Genomic DNA, 20,910 nt, shown 5'->3' with positions numbered 1-20,910 from the left:
ATAGCTTCTAATTAATACTTCAGAGTTCAAAAGTTTAGCAACAAGCACATGAAGGGCTAACCCCTTCAAACAAACCAAAAAAAAAAGAGACTTTCCTGCCACAAACTGCAATTATTCATCAGGGGCTGCTGTGGCAAAAGCACATGTCCTGGAAAGAGCTACAGGAGTCAAACTACCACCAAAAGAGGCTAGAAAAATATTAGGAAAAAGTGCTTTCAACCCAAAGTAAACATTCAAGAATACACTGTTGGTGCTACTTTTTGACAGCTCACTCAACTTGAAGTTTTCCCAAGCAGTAATATGAAAATTAAATGTCTTTGCTAATAAATTATTCCTGATATTTTGTACCCTGTTAGAGAGTATCTTCCACACCAAAGTTGCCGACTTAATTCTCTCCCCTACTTAAAAATATCATATAATGCAAAATTACAGTACTGTATATTTTTTTCTCTACCCATATCTGCAAAAAATGGAAGAAATATTTCATGTGGAAAGAACCAATTCTTGCAGTAAGAGGTTTTACATTTACAGTTTGTATGTTCCCCCTGTTCAGAAAAGCCTTTGACTGCATAAAACTTGTCCTAGAACACAGTAATGGTTCCCATGTTGTTGAAGGCCACAGAACATTTAACTACAGCTTATCTCCTGTGTATATATGAAAAGAAAAAGCAGGACACTTGGGAAATTTGTTTTATGATATGTGATCAGGTCAGAGATGGTCAGTTCACTCCCTCAGGAATGTTGTCATAAAGGGAAATTAAAGAAGGTGGAAACCTGATAAAGTGAAAGTCTCATGGTTTAAATTTAGATCCAAGAGCTCCCAATCATGAGACCAGCACTTGCAGCCCCTTGGCACAATGCTTCCCACGAGGGATTTAACACTGGAAGGTGTGTGAAACACTCTACAGCTGCAGTCCTGCAAAATCCTGCCTACCCACACTGAGCCCCACTGTAAGGGGAGAACAGTGCTGTTGGTGATTAGTCAGCTTCTCATTAACAGCCCCAATTAGTGACCCTTGGGAAGTGCCAGCAGGGGGAAGCCCCCATGCCAAATGCTTTGTGGAGAAGAAGAGATTAAAGTGAGGTTCTGCCATCATCTTGCAGATATAAATGGAATGACATTGTTAGCACTGGGATATTTTCCACTCCAGTCCCTTAAGTGCCAATAGCAAACAGGTACCAGTATGATGATGTTAAATCTCAAAAATAAACTGGCCTGGAGTTCAAACTGTCCCAGCTATTTCTATTTCTAGTCTTCTAAGACAAAAACTAAGGAGTGCCCTGCTGAGGGGCCGTGGCTGGCAGGGACACACACTGAGGAGTCTCCCACTACTGAAAGACGAGTGCATAATACTGTAATTGAGCACAGAGAACACAGAATCTGCACCACCTACGTTACCAGAGCAATCTAACCAGTTCCTCACCTGCTGCTGGTGGATGCTGGCCACTAACTGTTGGCAAATCCAAAGAGCTATCAGACATGACATGCTTAAGATCTCCTCCCACATCAGCCAGTTTCATGTCAAACTGAACAGACAGCGCGTCTTCGGAGTCCTCCTTGCCCACGCTGCTGCCGCCGATGGAAGGCAGATCCAGGGATTTCACTGAAGCTGAATCTTCTTTGGCCTGCTTGAAAGCTGCCACTTTGTCCACCAGTGACTTCTCAGCGCTGCTGGAAGAAAACTTGTTGGAGTGGAAGTCAGCAAAGTCATCCTCGCTCTTGGCGGAGGAGAGCGCGCTGTCCTTGGCCTCCTCGAACCCCGCTCCCGAGCCCTCCAGGGACAGCTGCTTGAAGATGTCATATTTGGTGGGAGTAGCAGTGGGGGCAGAGCTCTGCCCACCCTTCACTGTGCTGCCTGAGGAGCCAGCCTGAGCAGCAGGGCTGGCCTCCAGCTTGAGTGCATTGTATTTGTCATCGGGTTTTTGTTCCGAGAACCCGCCGCTGTTGTTGAAAGCCATAAAATCTGCAAAGTCATCTTGTCCACTGGCTGATGCTCCGTTAGAAAATTCCCCAAAAAGGTTGAACTCTCCAAAGTCATCAGCTAAGCTTGAAGTTTTGCTGGGTGCTGGCTGGGCAGAGGTGGATGGAAGGGGTGGGGGGGGGAAGGAGCCCGGTTTGGAGGTGTTGAAGGCAGGTGGGAAGGATGGCTGCTTGTTTTCTCCAGGAGAGGAAAAGAGCTCCAAGTCTGCCAGATTCAAAGGGGGCTTGGCTTGTGTTGGCTGTTTGGGCTGAGCAGGCAGAGGAGGGAAGGGTGCAGGGAAGGTTTTGTCTTTTGAGGGTGGCTCTAATGGGGAGATGCTGTCAGCGGTTTTGAAATCTGTGAAACCATCGTCGGCTCCTGAGGGCTTGAACTCTGCAAGGTTCTCTCCTGGGAATGAGAACAGGCAGAAAACAACAGTTAAACCCTGCACAACAAACACAGCACACTCACACCATGCAAGCCAGCAAATTATTTCATGCAGTGTCAGAAGGTTTTACACAAACTGTTTAAATGAAAGGCCTCGGGATGCACACGGAACTGCAAACTCAACTTCCAAGAGCCACACAAGTGTCAAGGTCAGTGATTCTACTTTTCACTCCAGCAAACACTTAATTCTCTCAAATAGCCTCCCAGTCATATTAAACTGAGTTAATATCAAAACACACCATGACAAACAGGTTCTAAAGGAGATCAATACTGCCTCATTTGGCCTCCATGCAAGCTCTTCTCCCCACCTCATCCTCTTCGTGTTTGCCAAACAATGAATGTAATTTTGAATTTCACTTATACCAATTCAGTATCTGCTTTTTAAGGAAGCAATTCCTCCCTTCCTCCCCCTGAAATATTGCAGCTTTTTCAGGGGAGATCACCAGATGGCTGAGACAAAACCAACATGAGGTAACAATGTTTTCACTGAATTTACATTAAATATTTTGGTGTGCTAATCTTCTAACTTTCTTCTCTTGAACATGAAAACATTGTTTAACCCATTCACCAGCATGTACATACTTTGACTACTTGTAATTTTGAAGTATTGATGCTTACTTTAAGACAAGTGTCTAATAAATAGATTTTTTTTCTGTTTGAGAAACACACCACTAGCATTTAATTCTTAAGCTACCACAGTGTCACACTTTAAATTAGTTAAGCAAGATTTAAAATAATACTCTTAATAATGGCAGTAAAGAATCACAACTACACCTGACCTTTTATTCCATTCTCCCTCCTCTCCAAACCAATTCATTTGGCTCAGCAACAATATAAATATTCCTGAAATTGCTACTCATTGATCAAAACTGCAACAGCACAGCAAACTAAACTTACTGAAGAACTGCAAACTTTTCCATTAGAAATGCAAGCTGGTGAAAGGGTTAAGAGTGGTCAGACCTTGACAGCAGGCAAATACAGCAACTTTCTATATTTTAGAACATGTACAGAAAGAGATCAAATGTTATTTCATTTTACTGCAAGCATTTAATCCTGAAGAGGTTCCAAGCATGAGAAGCTCACAAAACACCACAGGGGTTTCATAAATGAATGATTCCTTATTTAAAACAAATTCCAACCACATCATTACTTTAAAATAAAACTCAGGAGCACCCAGAAGAGATGCCAACCTTACAAAACACCACATTCTGCCCTGACTTTTTTCAAGATACTTCCTACCAAGTTTTTCAGAGAAGCAGCACCACCATTATTTTAGAATTGCAGAGATGGAAATTCTGCAGCTTGAAGGGAAATGCTGAAAATGATAATGAAAATAGAATGAAGCCCCAGTGCTTACCCAAGTATTTGTTTTCTGCTGGCTGCTCTAATTCTCGGAAAGCACTGTACTTGTCCCCTCCATCTAGAGAAGAGGAAAAAAGAAATACATTTACACAGAGAAATTATGAATTTATACAGCAAAATTATGATTTCATACAACAAACGTTGTATTAATCGCTGGAGTTTTTAATATTAATGTCTTATCAATGCCAAAAAGAAGATCTGTGAAATTGTACAATCAATTAATTGCTCATAGTGTTGTGTGTTTGTCCTTTTACCTCCAAAAGCAGCTGCACTCTCAGAAGGCTTCTCAGCTGCCATTCCTTTAAACACAGCATATTTATCAGCTGGTGACAGTGGCTTGGTACCTGGGAGTGGCATTAGTAAAGAAGGAACACTAAAAACAAAAGAGATAAAAGCAAAGTTTCTTAATTTATCCATAAGAAATCTGCATTTGCAGGGTTTATTTAAAGGAGCCTCTTATTATGCCTACATAATTTGGTTTCTAAGCTTATGCCTTAATGAGTGTTTAATCCAGCCCCTGATGGAAGGGACCTCAGCTGGGTAAATTCCCACTTCATCTCACTTCATCATATTTCTTTAGTTCAAACCCAATTTGCACTGTTCTTGATTTTAATTTTTATCAAAACTATGAACAAAACACTCCAGAATTTTACACAGAGGAATTCATAGCCCAGGAAAGAACAAGCACACAGACACACCCCAGGAATCACTCCTGCTTAATTTATCCCTCTGAAAATTCCCACTGACAGAACTGGATACAGTAAAGAGTTAAAACTGCATGAGATTTTGACAGCTCTGTGCTTTCAGCTTATGTAACTCTGATTACATCTCATTACACATTGTAAAATTAAGATAATAAAGTGGGATCATTGTTCAAAGGAAGGAAAATCATAACTTGGAATTTCTGTCAGTGCCAATCAGTGAGTTCAGGCAGGTATCTAGTCAGCAAAAATAAGGATTAGTGCACAGTTACACAAGCAAGTCTTTTTACATAGACACACTTTTATTTTATCCAGTAAAACTGCCAGGACAACCTAACACCTTGTTAGCAAATGCTGGGAGATTTAGGAGAGGGCTCTGCTTGCCCAGTTATCAGACCTTGGCAGCTCCACACAACAACATCCTTTACATATGAATGATGCATTCTACCTCCAGTTTATGTCATTCACATTGAAAACCTGAATGAATTTCTATTGCATTCTTCAGCCTGGAGCAAGAATCTTTCCAGAGCCATTTAAATCTCCTTATCAGCAGCCTACAAGCAACACACAAATGAAGCACTTGCACACATGTGCTGATGCTGGGCTGTGATGCTTGCAGGCAGGCAGGCAGTGCAAAGGCAAAAAAATAGAGCTTATGGTAATATAATTAAATTTCCCATCCCTGCAAAGCAGGCTATTAGATATGCAATCTTGGCAAATGGAATGGTTAATCAGCTGTACTCCACAGATGGCTTTTTTTTTAAATAAAGCTCCATAAGCAATTAGATTATAGCTCATTGTAACATTTTGTTCAAAACTGAACCCTTTCACAACTGAATAAAGAGAACTGCTGCAGTGAAAAAGAAACACCATTTTTTGAAATATTTTTTTTTATGATCCTCTACTTCTCATTGTGCAATCTACAAACAGTTTTCTGTCAAAACTTCCAGTAACAATTAGCTTCAGCTGCAAAATGACATCTAACATAAGATATAGTTAAATCAGCATCTCCAGATCCATGTGGCATTGACTGACATCCCTGGGAGTGTCCAAACCCCAGGCTGGACAGGGCTTGGAGGAATTTGGTCTAATGGAAGGTGTCTCTGTCCACGGTAAGGTGTGGAACTGATAACCTTTAATGTCCTTTCCAAACTAAAACTATCTGGATTTCTATGCCATCAGCAAAATTATATTTCTTGCAGAGAAGCCATTTGCTGTAGTGTCAGAGAACAATTGGGTTGAGCACCCCCATCTGATGTCAGTGCTGAGGAAGCACCTGGTAATCAGGGCTCACATGGAACTCAGAGCTCTGTTTGCCACAAAGAACAGCCAGCTCTACCCAGAAAATGTGTCTGCCTACAATCAGACACCTGTGAGGTGCACAAAGAGGAAAGAAGGCTGAAATTTTCTAGTCTTTGTAGACCTTGAAAGATTGATTGTAACCTATCAAAGGGAGGAAACACGTTTATTTATTTTGTTATACAAAACCTGCCTGATCAGGAATTACATCTTGTCTCCCAAAGGAAAAGCCAGGATTGATGGAGTCTGAATGATGTTTCAATTGAGATTTATAGTCAGGTATCAACAGTTTAGGCAGTGGCCAGAGAAATGACAGAATCAGCAAGGAGCTGGTACCTGCTGTGGTGCTGGGAACTGGCTGCTTTGGCTGCCTCCCCCTGGAAATCAGTGAAGGAGTCATCCAGGGAGCCAGACTTGGAGGCATCCTGAAACTCCTGGAAGTCATCATCTTCTGGTTTTACTACCTGAGTTAAAACAACACACCAATTGCTATGCTGTTGGCTCTTCAAATTGTCATACAGCATGAAAGCAGCTTGGAGCAGTGTGATTAAGAGGGGAAAAAAAAGAAGGAAAATAATCTTTCAACACCAGCATCATCAGCATTTCCACTTTGTCTGCACCTCACCCTACTCAAATACACACAGGATTACAGGGAACAAGAATGAACAACAGAGGAACTCTACTCCTTTCACAATAAATGTAATTGATGACAGCCATGTCACCTTTTAATACAGGACAAATATTAATAATTAAAATCAATTAATAATTTAAAATTAATGGCACTGCAAAAATATTTTCTGAAGGATGAACCATGTCTGCAAACAGCAAAATTTATCCCCCCACAAGATTTACCTTTCTGAACTGAAGGTTTTCAGTGCTCTCAGCTGCTCCTGAAACTCCTTATTTTACCAGCTATTAGGGTCTGTTGGGCAGTTTAACCTAAAATTCCATTTTATGTTACAAAATCCTAACTACAACTAAAATCCTCTTTGCAATACAGAACACTTTTGTACCTCTTCTAATGCCACCAGAAACAACTGAAGAAAAAAATAAAAGAACACCCTTAGTGGCACTTCACATTTTCAGACGTCACAGGCTGGATTTCAACTCTGGTTTTTTGCCATTTACTTAAAACCTGTTGTCACCATGTCATTTTGGAAGTGCCAGGTTAGTTTCCCCTCCAGGGAAGGGGTTTTGCAGGCATGTGTATAACCAATTCTCACCATGTCAGTTGGGATTGCCAGGCTAGTTTCCTTTACATGGAAGGGGGTTTTGCAGGCAGATTTATAACCTGTTGTCACCATGTTAGTTTGGAAGTGGCAGGCTGGTTTCCCCTGCAGGGAGGGGGTTTGCAGGCAGATTTATAACCAATTCTCACCATTACAGTTAGGAAGTGCCAGGTTAGTTTCCCTTGCAGGGAAGGGGGTTTGCAGGCAGATTTATAAGCAATTCTCACCATGTTAGTTTGGAAGTGCCAGGTTAGTTTCCCTTACATGGAAGGGGGTTTGCAGGCAGATTTATAACCAATTCTCACCATTACAGCCAGGAAGTGCCAGGTTAGTTTCCCTTGCAGGGAAGGGGGTTTGCAGGCAGATTTATAACCAATTCTCACCATGTTAGTTTGGAAGTGCCAGGTTAGTTTCCCTTGCAGGGAGGGGGTTTGCAGGCAGATTTATAACCAATTCTCACCATTACAGTTAGGAAGTGTCAGGCTGATGTCCCCTGCAGGGAGGGGCTGGCAGGCAGGGCCTGAGCTCACCTGGCCGGGCGGGTAGGAGGGCAGGAAGGCTCCGGGGGGCTGTGCTGCTGCTGGAGCCGCCGGAGCCGCGGCAGGGGCAGGGCCGGGGCCGGGAATGGCCATGCCCATCACGGGGGCCCCCATGGGCAGCCCCACCGAGGCCGGGGCAGCCGCGGGCAGCAGCGGGGGCTGGCTGACCCCGCCCGGCAGCGGCACCGGGAAGCCGGACAGGGTGGGGACGGGCGCGGCCGGGAACTGGTTCAGCACGTCAGGGCTCACGGCAGGGATCCCTCTCTGCAGAGACAACCGGCAAACACACGGTTAGTTACACGTGCAGGGCTCATCAAAGGCTTCAGTGGGTTCTCAGTTCCAGTCTGCAGCTTGTGGTACTGAAGCCAACAACTGGTGAAGCTCCTACATCCAAACGTGCCATTAAGGTCCATGTGAATGAATTCTATTCAACACAGAATTACTGAGGTAGGAAAAGGCCTCCGAGGCCATTGAGTCCAACTCTGAGCCACCCTGTCACCCAGCCCAGAGCACTGAGTGCCATGTCCAGTCCTTCCTTGGACACCTCCAGGGATGGGGACTCCACCAGCCCCTCCCAGTGGATAAATTCTTCCTCATGTTCCAGCTGAAACTCCCCTGGCACAGCTTGAGGCCACATATCCTTGTCCTGTCACCTGTTGCATTTGACATTAAAAATTAATATATATGTGTTTTGTAACTATATCTAAGAACTTCAACTGACACTACAGAAAGCAACTGCAATGTAAGTGATGCAGTTGATAAAATCACAATCCCACTGAAGTTACAAGGGCGGTTTCTCCTCTGCAGCCCATCAGGAGCAGTATTTCATGGCAGGAGTGCAGTCCCAGGCTGGTGCTGACACACAGCCCAGGGCAGGCTGCCCAGGGCTGCCAGGTGAGAGCCATACCTGAGCCACAGCTATCATGGCCAGCACGGAGTAGAGCTCCTCCTTGGTGAGCTTGCCGGGCGTGGTGCGGTTGGCCAAGGCCCAGATCTGCCCCAGGGTCTCCCTGGGCAGCCCCGAGGACATCAGGATGGGGTACAGCTTGGCTGTGTCAATCCCAGCAGGAGTCAAAGTGGTCTCTAAGATTTTCTTATACAGCTCTGTTGTGAGGGAGGCAGTGTTAGACAGTGACTGCTGCTCTTTTCAAATATTATTGCTTTTTTATCTTGTCTCAAACTCAACATATCAAATCAGGAGCACTCAGTGTAAGGCAAGGTAAGAGCATTCTGGCACTGTATTGTATCATCATGTTTCATCTAAATGTGTTATTGGATGGTCTTTACAGACAAGTTTAACTCAAGCAGAGAAATATTTTATATAAAATACACTTAGTGCTGCATTTCAAACTACATTTCTTTAATGAAATTGCAGAATAACCCACATAAAAAGATAGTTCTAAGAACCTTATGTATTTAAACCTCAGTGTAATCAATATTTACTACAGCAATTCCATTTTCTATTCACTGTGTTATTTACACATAGAAGACAAATAGCCTTCAGAAATGAGCCTGTCTAATTACAAGACATGCCAAAAACCAGAATACCCATGAAAGCAGCATTATCAGCAATACATCCTCTGCTGGGATAAGCTGCTGCCATAAATGTTTAATCTAGAATTTGTTAACATGCTTGAATAACACCTCTATTTCTACAAATGCAGATAAGACACCATAAATATGTAACACAGCAAAGATCCAGGATTCCTCTGATGAGGGAATAACAAAGCACAGGTACATTCACACCTTGCACTGCCCACCTGGCCAAATGCCCCCTGGTTGGTTTACCTGGGACCAAGCTGTCATTGTAGATCCAGGGAGGCATAATTTGCTGGATGGGGTCCTGGGGAGGGAACACTCCAACTCCTAAAGGTATTCCATTCAGTAAAAAAACAGTTGTGTTAGGATAGAGGATACAAAGATCTTAAGAGCTACACCTCAGCTGGTCAGCATCATTCAGCATTTCAGGCAAAGATTTCAGATAGGAATCACTGTGCTCAGAGGAAAAACAGATACTGCAGGAATATGAAATAACAACTAGAATGATTTGGCAGTAATAGATTATAGTTATATATGTAATGAAATAAGGAGCTCCTCTCGTGCCTCCCTCTGAATGAGCAGATGTAGAGAAATTAAACTCTGTCTTCAAGTTTCACAGCAGTTCTGTGTCATAACAAATTCAGCTTCCCATCAGCTCCCTGCTATTAGGGCTATTTGGGGAATAAAGAAATCCATACCTACCACAAACCCCACAGTGCTTCCTCAGAACCTCCTCCCTGGGAAGGAGCCCAGTGACTGAGCCTCAGCAGGATCATATCCCACATCCACAAACCTGTACCCACTGCTGCCAGTCTTCAGCTCCAGGGGACACCACAGCCACCTCCTACAGGCTTTCACAACATCATCTGCCACACTTCACTCCCTGAAAATCGGTTATTTCCTTCTCCTCTATGTGGACTCTTCCCCTCAGCCTCCCTCAGCAGATTTGATGCTCATCTTGGATGAAGCTCTGACCAAAATCAGCATCATTTCAGGTTTCATTGTTTTTCCCAGCACCCTTGCATCTCCTCATCTTCCACCTGGATTCCCTCCTGACTGCAGTCTAATTTCTGATCATCCCACAACTCCAAGCACATTCTAATATAAGCAATTGCTTCCATTTCACCAACCAAGTAAAATAAATTTGCCACTTCCTCAGATCTCGTTATTCTTCAGTTTTAACCTCCCCTTCCATACTCAGTCAACAGTTTTAACAAAATCCAAATTGGAACAAAACCTTGCTGAAGTTTTCCCCTAGATCATCTTTTGAATATTCACCCCTAAAACACAGATAGTTTTAGACACAATGTGTATGAACAGCAAATACTAGAGAAACAAGTATTAACTAGCTAAGAGTTTTAACCTGGCAAGACTTTATCCCCTCTAGGTTAAAACATTAAAAACCACCATGACATTGGTCATCTTTAGTGGTAAGTTTCCCTAAATAGTTTTTAAAAATATCTTTAGACAGCACAACTTCTTTTTCCCCAGGACAGAATATTTTAAAACAGCGACCCTGATTAAACAAACATATTAAAGGTGATTACAACACTAAACTCACATGGAGAAAGTTCAGAGCAAAATCATGGCAGTTACACTTTGAGCAAGGAGCAGGAGGCACTGACATATTATTCAAGCAGGTGTTCAGAGCAAAATTATGCAGGGTTGGCCTTGGAATTAGTGAACAGAGCGTTAGCACCAAGCAGCATCTCATTAGATTGAAATTCTGTCAAACGTTTTGATTGCTCACCACACTCTTCAACTGCTCTGTTTTGTTCTGAAGCCTTGTGCACCTCTGCAGCAGCACTGGGACCACTTTCATGTCCACCTACAACATCCCAGTCACTGCTGGTGAGACTGGGATGGGCTTGGCTTGCAGCTGAGGCTTTGTGCCCAACTTCGGATGTTTTAAGTTTGGTTTGCTCTTGTTCAGATTCATCTGAGCCATTAGCTAAAGCTTTCTCCTCCAAGGAAGAGCCTGAATAAACAGCAGGAGGAATTATTTATACTTTGTTATGAACTGCCCAGACTGCACTTCCACACTTTTCAAAGGAAAAGTACTTTTGGTAGTGAGGATGAGTTAGAGATGATCAGCCCCAGCTCAGACCAACCCTCTCTGGACACTTTCAGAGCCTGGTTCTGCCCTTTACTTACCACAAACACAACAAACTCAACAGGCACAAAACAAGTAAGAGGAGGAAGACAAAACTATTTCCTGCATTAAGATTATTGTTGCATCATCATCCAGGCATCAGGAGCAGAGGTGCCCAGTATCTACTTACATCTCCAAAATTCTTCATGTTCATCTCACCAACATCCCTTCAGCCTCCAAGGGAGGGAGCACACAAATGCCCCACAGCAGCATCACCATTTCATACATTACCATCTCAACTGTGTCTTTTTCTACCCCACACACTTAGGATGATGCTAAAACATAAGATTTAATTCACCTAGGATCAGGCATGTGTATATTTAGCAGTATTTGGATCCACACGACTTGCTTTTACAGGCAGTTCTAAGGAAAGGGAGAAGGGGACTTAAATCATCTTTTCCCATGGATCAGCAGATTTCTGCTTAATTGCCTAATTTTTTTTTTTTTCCAGCCAGACTGAAAAAAAACCCAACAAATTAAGTAAAGACTCTGTGTAGCTCAGAGGGTGACATGTAAAAGAAGATACTTTAGAGTTACCTGTTTTATGGGTATTGGATGGAGATGCAGAGGTAGGAAAATAAGGAACCTGCCCAGTTGTACCATGCAGGGTGGATAACACTGGAGCCTGGGCTGGAGGGACAGGTTGGAGCACAGCCCTCTCTGAAAGCAGCTGCCCAGCCTCAGTGGCAGGATGGAAAGGCTGAGAGGTGGATTGAGGCACCAGTTTGGGGGTTTCAACAGGCCCTTGCATAAAGTCACTAAATTCTTCATCATCGAGAAAAGCAGAATGGGAAACAGATACAGCACAATGGGATGGTGTGGGATGATCTGCAAATGGAATGAACACACAAGGCAGAGTGAGGAGGAATCAGGGTCATGGGTGGGGATGTGGGAAAGTGGCAAACACTGGGAATACACAGCCAATGGGTGAGGAGGAGCAGTGTGGATATTGTGGTGGAGGTGAAGGGTGCCATGGTCAGCATAGCAAACACAAGGTGAAACTGAGCAGCCACTTCCAACCACACACCTCCTCTCCCAGGTTCTTGGGATGTAATCACTGAAAGCTGGTTCTTAACACTGGCTGAGAAAGGATTTCTGTTTGTTTTAAACAGACAGGGTCAAAACAAATCCAGAGGTAATATTTCAAACTGGACATAATGGGGTCTGTCAGGGGGACATTTTCCCTCAAAGGGATGTTTTATCCACAGAAATTCAGCAATATATCATAAGATACAAAAGAAATGTCTGCTCATGTAGATGATTTTCTGCTTGATCCCTTCCAGTGTTATCCATTTTAACAGAACTGGTGAAGGACAGGCAGATCTACAGACAAAGGAAGTTGGCAGAGACCACCTGTAACTGCAAACTTACCAAGGAGTGAATCCACAGCAGAGACACAAATTTTATATAGGAAAAAGCTCACCCAGATAAGCTTTGTTCCAGTCTAGACACTAAAAAAAAAAACTACACTACAGACCATAAGAAATCTGAAGTGGCAATTGTTGCCAGTGTAATTACTGAGAACACAGAGGCTTGGTTTGACCATGCTCTACAGCACATCAGCCAGCTGTGACACTCCACTCAAATCTTTATATGTGGTTTTGATCATTCTTAGCACTTAAATAGCACTTCTCATCTTCAAAAGCACTCTGTAAAACATTAATTAATGCTTTGACTAGAAAAGAGCAAATGCTTTATCAATTTCCTTGATGTTTCATATTTAGCACAGCACATGAAGCTTTCTTTTAAAGAATTCAAGTCTTTTAATAAATGCTGGTATCTAATATTTCACTCTCATATCCTGACCAAGCAAACAGTTGCCAGAATGACATTTGATTTTACAAAACTGTTTTGTACCACCAAATAAAAATACTTATTGGAATTAGTTCCCCCTGCTGAGGATTTAATACAGTGGAGTTTTATTTGCAGTTTGGAAAATGAGGAAAATTACAAACCTGGCTTTTTAGGGTGTGTTGCTGGTGTTGGGTGCATTTTAGCATCTCTAGAAAAGCCATCTAAGTTCCCTTTAATGGCTTCCAAAGCATCATCTCTGCTTTTTTCACCTGTCTGAAACAGCACAGAAAACATTTTGAAAAATTCACAGAACAGCTTAGTTTTCTTTCAATACTCACACTTCTCCAGTACCAGATTTAGCAATGCCTGCTGCAGTGTGGAAAGGACTGACTCTTCCAGAGGTTTTTCAAGCCATAATCTGGCATCTCATGCAATTCTCCACTGATTTGCTTGTTGAAAGAGACCCTCCCATTAAAAGCTATTAAAAAAAAAAAAAGAACTGAAGAAAGGAACACCCCACTCATTTCCAGGCCATACCTTGGGTTTCACACTGCTCAGGAGTCTCAGCTTTTGTTTCTGCTCTTCAAACTGTCGCCGTTTCCTTTCTTCCTCTAAGAACTTCTGCTGGTGCTCAAACCTCTTCCTGGAGGGAAATGATTATAATGTGTATATAGAAAAATCATTTTTATGAGACTTTTCACAGCAGGTTTGTGCTTGGTTTCTCCATTTGTACTGCCTCAAATTCAGGTGGTTTGGTGCACACACTCCTGCTTTTTCTCAGACCTGGACAAACACTACAAACTTTAGAGGCAATGGAATATCCAGCAATATTCCACAGCCCTAAACTATGCTGCTCCAGAGAAACCACATCTCCCCTGTTGGGAAGGATAAGGATTTGACAAGAAAGTCTCACAGACATGCATGTATAACAGAAAGATTTTTGAATGTAGAATCTGAAGAAGGAATAAAAATGAAAGTAAGTTTTGATACAGAACAAAAGAATTGCTGAGCCAGTCTTACTGGGTAACTAAGAAGGCAAAGAGCAAGTGGGTTGGAAGGGGTTTTTACTTGAAACAAAAAATGTTTTTACTGAAAAAGTTTTGCAAACAAACAAAAATACTATGTTGCAAGTAAAGAAAAAAATCTCAGAATTTTCCACTGCAAAAAAACTGAAAAATAACTTCTAGCTTAAACTGTAACACGCTAAGAATTAGTAACATGAATATAGGAATGTTAGTAGTTAAGCTAAAAGTAATAGTCAAGGTATTAATTAGTTGTAATGGAGTAAGGTGCACAGCAAAAACAATAAAAAAAGCAATGCTTTGTAAGATATATAGAACCTTGTCTGAATAAACTGGATCAGAAGCATTTGCTGAGAAAAATATTCTGGGACCTTTAGAGCAGCAAAACTGCCTAATATAGAGAGAGCCAGAAAATCATTTACTTTTCTTATTTGGTCTCAGAATACATAGGAAGAGACCAAAAGCTGTTCATTATTTTAAGACCAGCTCTTAGAAAAACAAAGCTTCAAGACACACAGTTTACCCATATCCACCCCCCCACAACTGCAGCAAGCTCATCCATGCAATGAGAGCATTGAGAGCAGTCTGAATTCTCTGTCCCAAAGGCAGAGGAGTGTCACTCACTGCTGCTCCTCTGCAAACTGTTTCTGCATGTCGGGGCCGTAGGGGGCGGCGGGGCGCATTCCCAGGAAGGAGCTTTGTCCCATGTACGGCATCCCAGCGGCTGCCATCGGTGCCAGGGCCATGCCCCCCTGCAAGGACACACACACACAGCTCCAGGACACTCCTTTCCCAACAAACAAATCAAACATTGTATCTTTTTTTTTTTTTCTTTCCCGCGTTAGGAGCAGCCCTCGGTAGATGGCACTCTTCCTCTCCGCAAGGATTCACCCTGCTCACAGTATCTGGGGAAATCAGCAAAAATCAGCCCTTCAAACCCAACTGCCCCGAGAGCAGCAAGGTGCAGCCATCCTGCACTGCTTGGGATTTTTGTTCTAAGTCATCATATAGATATATATATTCATAAGTCATATATAATAAGTCGTTATGTTTTTGTATTCCCTCCTGCTAACCACAGATGCTGGAAAATGTGGCCCAGGGATTTCCCAGACATATCCAGGGAACCAACAGCCAAGAAGAACTTTGTCTGAATAAACTGGATCAGAAGCATTTGCTGAGAAAAATACTCTGGGATATTTAGAGCAGCAAAGGTGCCTAATATAAAGAGAGCCAGAAAATAATTTACTTTTCTTACCATTCATTTTGCATTTGGTCTCAGAACACGTAGGAAGAGAACAAAAGTTGTTTATTATTTTTAGACCAGCTCTCATAAAAACATCTTCCTACTATAAATTTTGCCAAAATAACATAATAAATTCGAGGTGGGGGAGGGAAGGGAGTGCAAGGAGATGGCAAAACACAATAAATCCCATTTGTGACACAGCAATTTGGTTAGAAAGTCATGCAAAAACATTAAATTTCAGCAAAGTGCATATTTGTACACAAGCACTGAACAGAAAACAATAGATTAAAAGAGAGAAAACATAATATTAGCTGCTCATATTTCATTCTTATTCCTCAATTAGCAACAGCAGCACTAAAGACAAAGTTACTTTAAGGGAAAAGAAAAATGACAGTGATAGCCTGGAGCAACCTGGGACAGTGGAAGGTGTCCCTGACCATGGCAGGGGTGCCACTGGATGATCTTTAATGTCCCTTCCAACCCACACCACTGGGGCTCTGCAGTTTCAGCCCATATTTCACAGCCACACACCTGCATGGTCATGGGTCCAGGAGGCATCTGGGAGCCATAATTCATTCCCATCATCCCTGGCATGTTGGCCTGCATGACAGGAACCATTGGAAATCCTTGTTGCTGCATAGGAATCATCCCTGCAATAAAGCATTAAACAAGTTAAGTGGCCAGTTAATTGTAAAAGGTTTTTTTTTATCTCCTTTCCCTAACCCTGCTTCCCCCATTTAATTGTTCTGTTTTGTTTACTAAACCAGCAAAGGAAAGTAAAAAAACTCTAAGCTGTGCTGGACTGATTAAAAATAAAAATAATAAAATTTGCTACACTGCAGGCAGCCACAGCATTTCCTTAGTTTAGACACTGGTCAGTCTACAGGGAAAAATGTTACAGGGCTTTTCAGTAACTAAGTTGATGAATTCTCCCACCATCCTAAAGAATCTCTGTGGGTTTCTTCCCACATGATTTTTTTGAAGGGTCATTTCCAATTAAAAAGATTTAATTAAAAAGGGTGACTGCTGCTGGTAATTCCCATTTCTCTTGAAACCAGCAGCTTCTGAAAATAAATCTTGGGAAATAAAGTCAACTTTTCACAAAGCAACTTCACACTCTGACCTGGCTGGGTAAACTGTCTGTAGGTTAATTAGCACACTTCAGGTTAATTAGCCCAGTACATGTGTTAGAATGGTAACAGCCTTGTCAGGAAAAGCTAAACTTGCACAAAATTGGACAAATTAAGCTGGAATGTATTAATTCACTGAATAAAGCAAGTGTGTTATGTTTCAGGAACTTCCTGTCTCACATTTTGCTGTCTTGGGAGACAAACACCAACATGCACTTGTTACCAGCACACCATGAGATAATTATGCAAAAACACTCCAGGAGGGCATGACACAGGCAGGAATAATCCATGAATCAGTGCTTGAGATTTTTAAAAAAAACTCTCCCTTTTCCCTGTAAGTTCTCTGCATATTTTCCCCTAATTAAACAACCAGCAGTGCATCAGGAATGAGGACAAAGGCAATTTAAGGCTGAGGCTCCCCTATTGTATTAATACTTTCCACACAGGTTGTGACTCTTGTCCCAGGGTCTTGATGTGCTTTGTAAATATTTACCAGGTCTTGCAACACCCACACAATATGGGTATACACAGCTGGGAGATGAAGCAGAGAGAGGTGAAATACCACACTCAAAATAACATCAGAATCTAAAAGGCAAATTCAGGTTAAAAAGGGAGATGCAGAGTTCCTGGGCCTTTAATCCACATTCTGGTGATGCTGCTTCAACAACACACAGGAGAGGGTGAGGGTCAATTGAGCAGAGCTGAATTCAAGAGCAAAAACCAGCTATGGAATTCAATTAATAATCACACCTCTGAACATCACTGCAGACCTGGTTTAGGTCTAATTTATCTAAACAAAGTAAAGAAGTTTGAGTTCAAAATCTGAAGGTGATACATACCTTGAGGGGGACCCAAACCACCTGCAACAGGAAACATGAAGCTGCAGGAGGAAAAGAGGAGTGTGTGAAATTCTGTCACTTTAGTGCAAATGTCCAGAACTGAAAACCCTCCTTGACTTCCACACCATCACCAGGAGCCTGAACCTTCTGGGCAGCACTTGCAGCTGCTCCTGCAGGTCCCACAGAACCCAAGCCCATGCCAAATGTTATCCCTCAGCAGGACCCCTCAGCAGATCTGGAAACACAGATCTGATCCTCCCAGCAGCCCTGACACAGCTTTGACTCATCCACATCACCCACAGGAGACTGTGGGCACCCACACAGCTCGGGAACAGGTCAGTTTGTTGTGTAGGCTAAGCACAGGATGAATAAACATCTCCTCTTGGATGTATCTGACTCAGCAGGACCATTAACTGCACCACAGAACACTTTTCAGCTGCTTAGGAACAGCTCTTCTGCAGGAAAATGCACTATCCACAAAACACTTTCTGCCCCTTTTAGAAAAATTAAGTATCACAAAATAATGGAGTTTCTATTTTTCTCAGTTATCTAATTACAACAAAAAAAAGCACCTTGGAGAAAACATTCATTCACATATAGAGGGTCAAGTGCACCTGGAGGAAGAACCATTAAAATTTCAACTAAAATCCTAATGGAAATTGCTAGCCCTCACTCTCAAACAGCTGCCAAACAGCAAAAAAGGACCTAGTTTAAAATTCTTATTTGCAAGCAACTTGCAGAAACCCACGTCAGCAGCAATTTCCCAAACAAGAACCTCACTCAGTGTCCCAGGCAGTTATTACATCAAAGTGCTGTGGAAGAGAAACACACTTATAGATATTCAATGTTCAATCCCAAGGCTGGATGTAAAAGAAACTGCCTAGGAGTACAAGAGAAAATGCCATCAGAAATGGCTGCAGGAAGTGCTGAAAGGCAACCTGGTTTATAAATATAAAAGAGCTGTGTAATATGAGCACCAAGATAAAATAAGGAATTTAAATTATGCATTTATCCAGGAGCAAATTGCACCTCCCCACTGTACAGGCAGGAGGTCACACTGTCACCAAGACAACCCATTTGTTCTTCATCCTCTAGCAGGATCTTCATCATCCTGAGGCTTCTTCAGCCCTGACCACTGTGTGCTGATTTCTCCTTCACAATATCACACACCTGTGCTTTCCAAAGGTCCAGTCTTGCCATCCTCCACCCCAACATCTGGGGTTCATCCTCACCATCTGGGGTTCACCCTCTGAAGAACTCTGCAGACTCACACACCTCAGCCCCAAACATGTGCAGGGTCTGATCCTCACCTCAGCCAAGCTCTGTTTAACTCCATTCAGTCATTTTAATCCCTCCTTGGCATACAACATCAACATGAAAACAAACAGGCTTACTTCAGTCAGAGTGATGAAATATTCAATATAATTTCCTGAAGATCTCCTAAGTATGTAGAAATGTTCTAAGCTTCATGCTTCCCTTCTTGTTGGGAAACCTGGTCAACAAGAATTCTCCCAACCAGCAAATGCAATGTAAACTGAACAAGCATCAGGTACCACTGCTCGTTGGAAGCAAGTAAAGGCCAAACTATTAAATATTTATCCCTTTCTATAGAGCTCTTGGTTTATTTATAAGTCTCTGCTGAAAAAAAAAAAAAAAAGAAATAATCAACAGAAAAACCCCTCAGCTAATTAGAGGGCAGGGGAAGAGGAGCTAGTCCAAAGAAAGAGAGGGAGCAAAGTGATCACTCCACAACAGACCTCTTAAAGCAGTCCTATAAATCTGTAAATTCTTACTAAATGAGTATTTTAAATATGGAGCTTAAAAAAAAAAAAAAAAACAAACACCAAGAAGCCCCAAACCAGCCAAGCAACAGCTTCAGCCAAAACGCAGGAGCGTGGGGAGAAGCAGCTCCTTTTCTGAATTAAAACTTCACTGTAACAGCTCCAAACCACACAGAACATTCTCCCATCTACAAGTGGATTTTTAAACTCCTAATTCCCAAGCAGTACAACTCTTACTGATGCAACAGACTGTCAAGAATATTTCTGAATGGCAGAAATGCACAAAAATTGAAGTGAAATCAGGCAAAGAACAGAACAGAGCAGAACTCTTCCTCTACCTCCAGACTTTGTCCTCGAAAAAAACCAAAATACTATTAATGGGAAATGGTGATTTGTAAATCCTTTTATTTTTCAGAACCTTTATTTCACTCAGATATTCCCAATAACCCTGACAAAACCATGGGTTTGGATACCCAAGACAACTCAATGAACTTAACTGCTAAAGGCAAAATTTCCCCAGCCTCCCTAGAAGTAGGACAAGAGATAAATAGCAGACAAGAGCCTACACTGAAAAAAAAAAAATTTATAAAGTCTTCAAAGGTGGTGAAATCCAGTTTTTCAACCTTTCTAGAAACACAACAACATCTCTTTTAACATTGGTGCTTTCTCCTGACAGGATTCCTCAGTCACCTGGCCAAGGTGCCCTTTGTGAGAAGGAGGGGGAAAGGGAAGTCCCCAGGGAGGCTCAGACTGACCTGTCCACACTGACAGGAACATTTACTGCTGCCCACACCCGAACCCCCAAATCCTCCCCACCCCAAAATCCGAGACTGCAGCTGCAGAGCCTGATGGCAAGAGAGGTGCCAAGTGCCCAAGCCTGGACACAGCGGGGGAGATCAGCCGGGCCTCCAAAAATGTGAATAAATCTCCTCCAAAGGCAGAGCTAGGGTGGCTGAGCTACCGTCACCCCATCTAGGACTCCACCCAGAGCCCCCGCACATCCTGCCTGGGACACTGATGTTCCATCCAGGGTCACACCTGAGACCCCACAAAGCTCACCTGTGGGATCCCTACACAACACACCTGAGACCCCACGAACCACACCTGCGACCCCCCCATCGCACCCAGGGCCCCACGTACCACACCTGGGACCATCTGCGAGCCTGCACCCCCAGCCTGGGACCCCCACACCCCGGCCAGACCCCCCGCACACCGCACCTGGGCCCCGAGCCCTCCGCCCTCACATCCCACCCGCACTCCTCTCCCCCCACCGCCCGCCGGCTCTGCCCCTCCCCGCCTCCCTTTAATTCCCCATCACGGCTCCCCCATCCCTGCCCGCAGCCCCTCGCCCGCCGTCCCCCGTCACCACCGACCTGGCGGCCCCGGCCGCTCCGCCGCCCGCCCCGCCGGCGCCCCCCGCGCCGGGCCCGGGCCGCAGCGCCATCTTCGCGCTCGGCCCCGCCGTCTGTCAGCGAGCGGGGCGGCTTCCGGGGCCGGCCCGGCCAGGCACCGCCTTCGGCCGGCGCTCCCCGCTCTGCAGCGCTCGGTTCCTCCGTTCCACGGTCCCGCAGAGTCCCGCTTCCTCCGTTCCACAGTGTCAGGGAGCCACGGCCCCACAGAACCACGGGCACTCGGTTCCTCCGTTCCACGGCCCCACAGAGCCCCAGTTCCTCCGTTCCACAGCCCCACGGAGACACGGCCCCGCCGTTCCCCCGTTCTACACCCCTCGGTTCCTCCGTTCCACAGCCCCACAGAGCCACAGCCCCTCGATTCCTCCACTCCAAAGTCCCAAAGTTCTGTGGGTTATCAGTTTCACAGTTCCACAATCCCCCGATTCTTTGGTTCCTCAGACCCACAGAGCCCCGGCCCCTC

At 43.7% G+C, this 20,910-nt stretch overlaps 1 protein-coding gene across 6 annotated transcripts in view; it reads right to left on the bottom strand.

Moving 5' to 3' along the window:
* SYNRG (synergin gamma) overlaps nucleotides 1-20,571 on the bottom strand; it is a 35,817-nt gene extending 15,246 nt beyond the window's left edge. The window contains exons 1-15 of one of the 6 annotated variants that reach the window (XM_079325288.1): nucleotides 20,412-20,571; nucleotides 17,258-17,298; nucleotides 15,820-15,938; nucleotides 14,670-14,797; nucleotides 13,561-13,666; nucleotides 13,185-13,296; nucleotides 11,767-12,057; nucleotides 10,828-11,055; nucleotides 9,327-9,404; nucleotides 8,446-8,642; nucleotides 7,530-7,802; nucleotides 6,107-6,234; nucleotides 4,025-4,143; nucleotides 3,766-3,828; nucleotides 1,425-2,369 (exon numbers count right to left, since the gene is read on the bottom strand). In XM_079325288.1, coding sequence (XP_079181414.1) covers nucleotides 1,425-2,369; nucleotides 3,766-3,828; nucleotides 4,025-4,143; nucleotides 6,107-6,234; nucleotides 7,530-7,802; nucleotides 8,446-8,642; nucleotides 9,327-9,404; nucleotides 10,828-11,055; nucleotides 11,767-12,057; nucleotides 13,185-13,296; nucleotides 13,561-13,666; nucleotides 14,670-14,797; nucleotides 15,820-15,938; nucleotides 17,258-17,298; nucleotides 20,412-20,482 — 2,899 coding nt within the window. In that variant the 5' untranslated portion in view covers nucleotides 20,483-20,571. The remainder of the gene's footprint in view (nucleotides 1-1,424; nucleotides 2,370-3,765; nucleotides 3,829-4,024; nucleotides 4,144-6,106; nucleotides 6,235-7,529; nucleotides 7,803-8,445; nucleotides 8,643-9,326; nucleotides 9,405-10,827; nucleotides 11,056-11,766; nucleotides 12,058-13,184; nucleotides 13,297-13,560; nucleotides 13,667-14,669; nucleotides 14,798-15,819; nucleotides 15,939-17,257; nucleotides 17,299-20,411) is intronic. The other 5 variants (XM_079325287.1, XM_079325289.1, XM_079325290.1 and 2 more) reach the window with 5 other exon arrangements.
* Nucleotides 20,572-20,910: the final 339 nt, after the last annotated feature.

This window comes from Erithacus rubecula, assembly GCF_903797595.1.
Source record: "Erithacus rubecula genome assembly, chromosome: 22".
NCBI classification, from domain to species: Eukaryota; Metazoa; Chordata; class Aves; order Passeriformes; family Muscicapidae; genus Erithacus; species Erithacus rubecula.
Note: the sequence above shows the minus strand (reverse complement) of the source record. Positions and strands in the feature narration are given on the sequence as shown.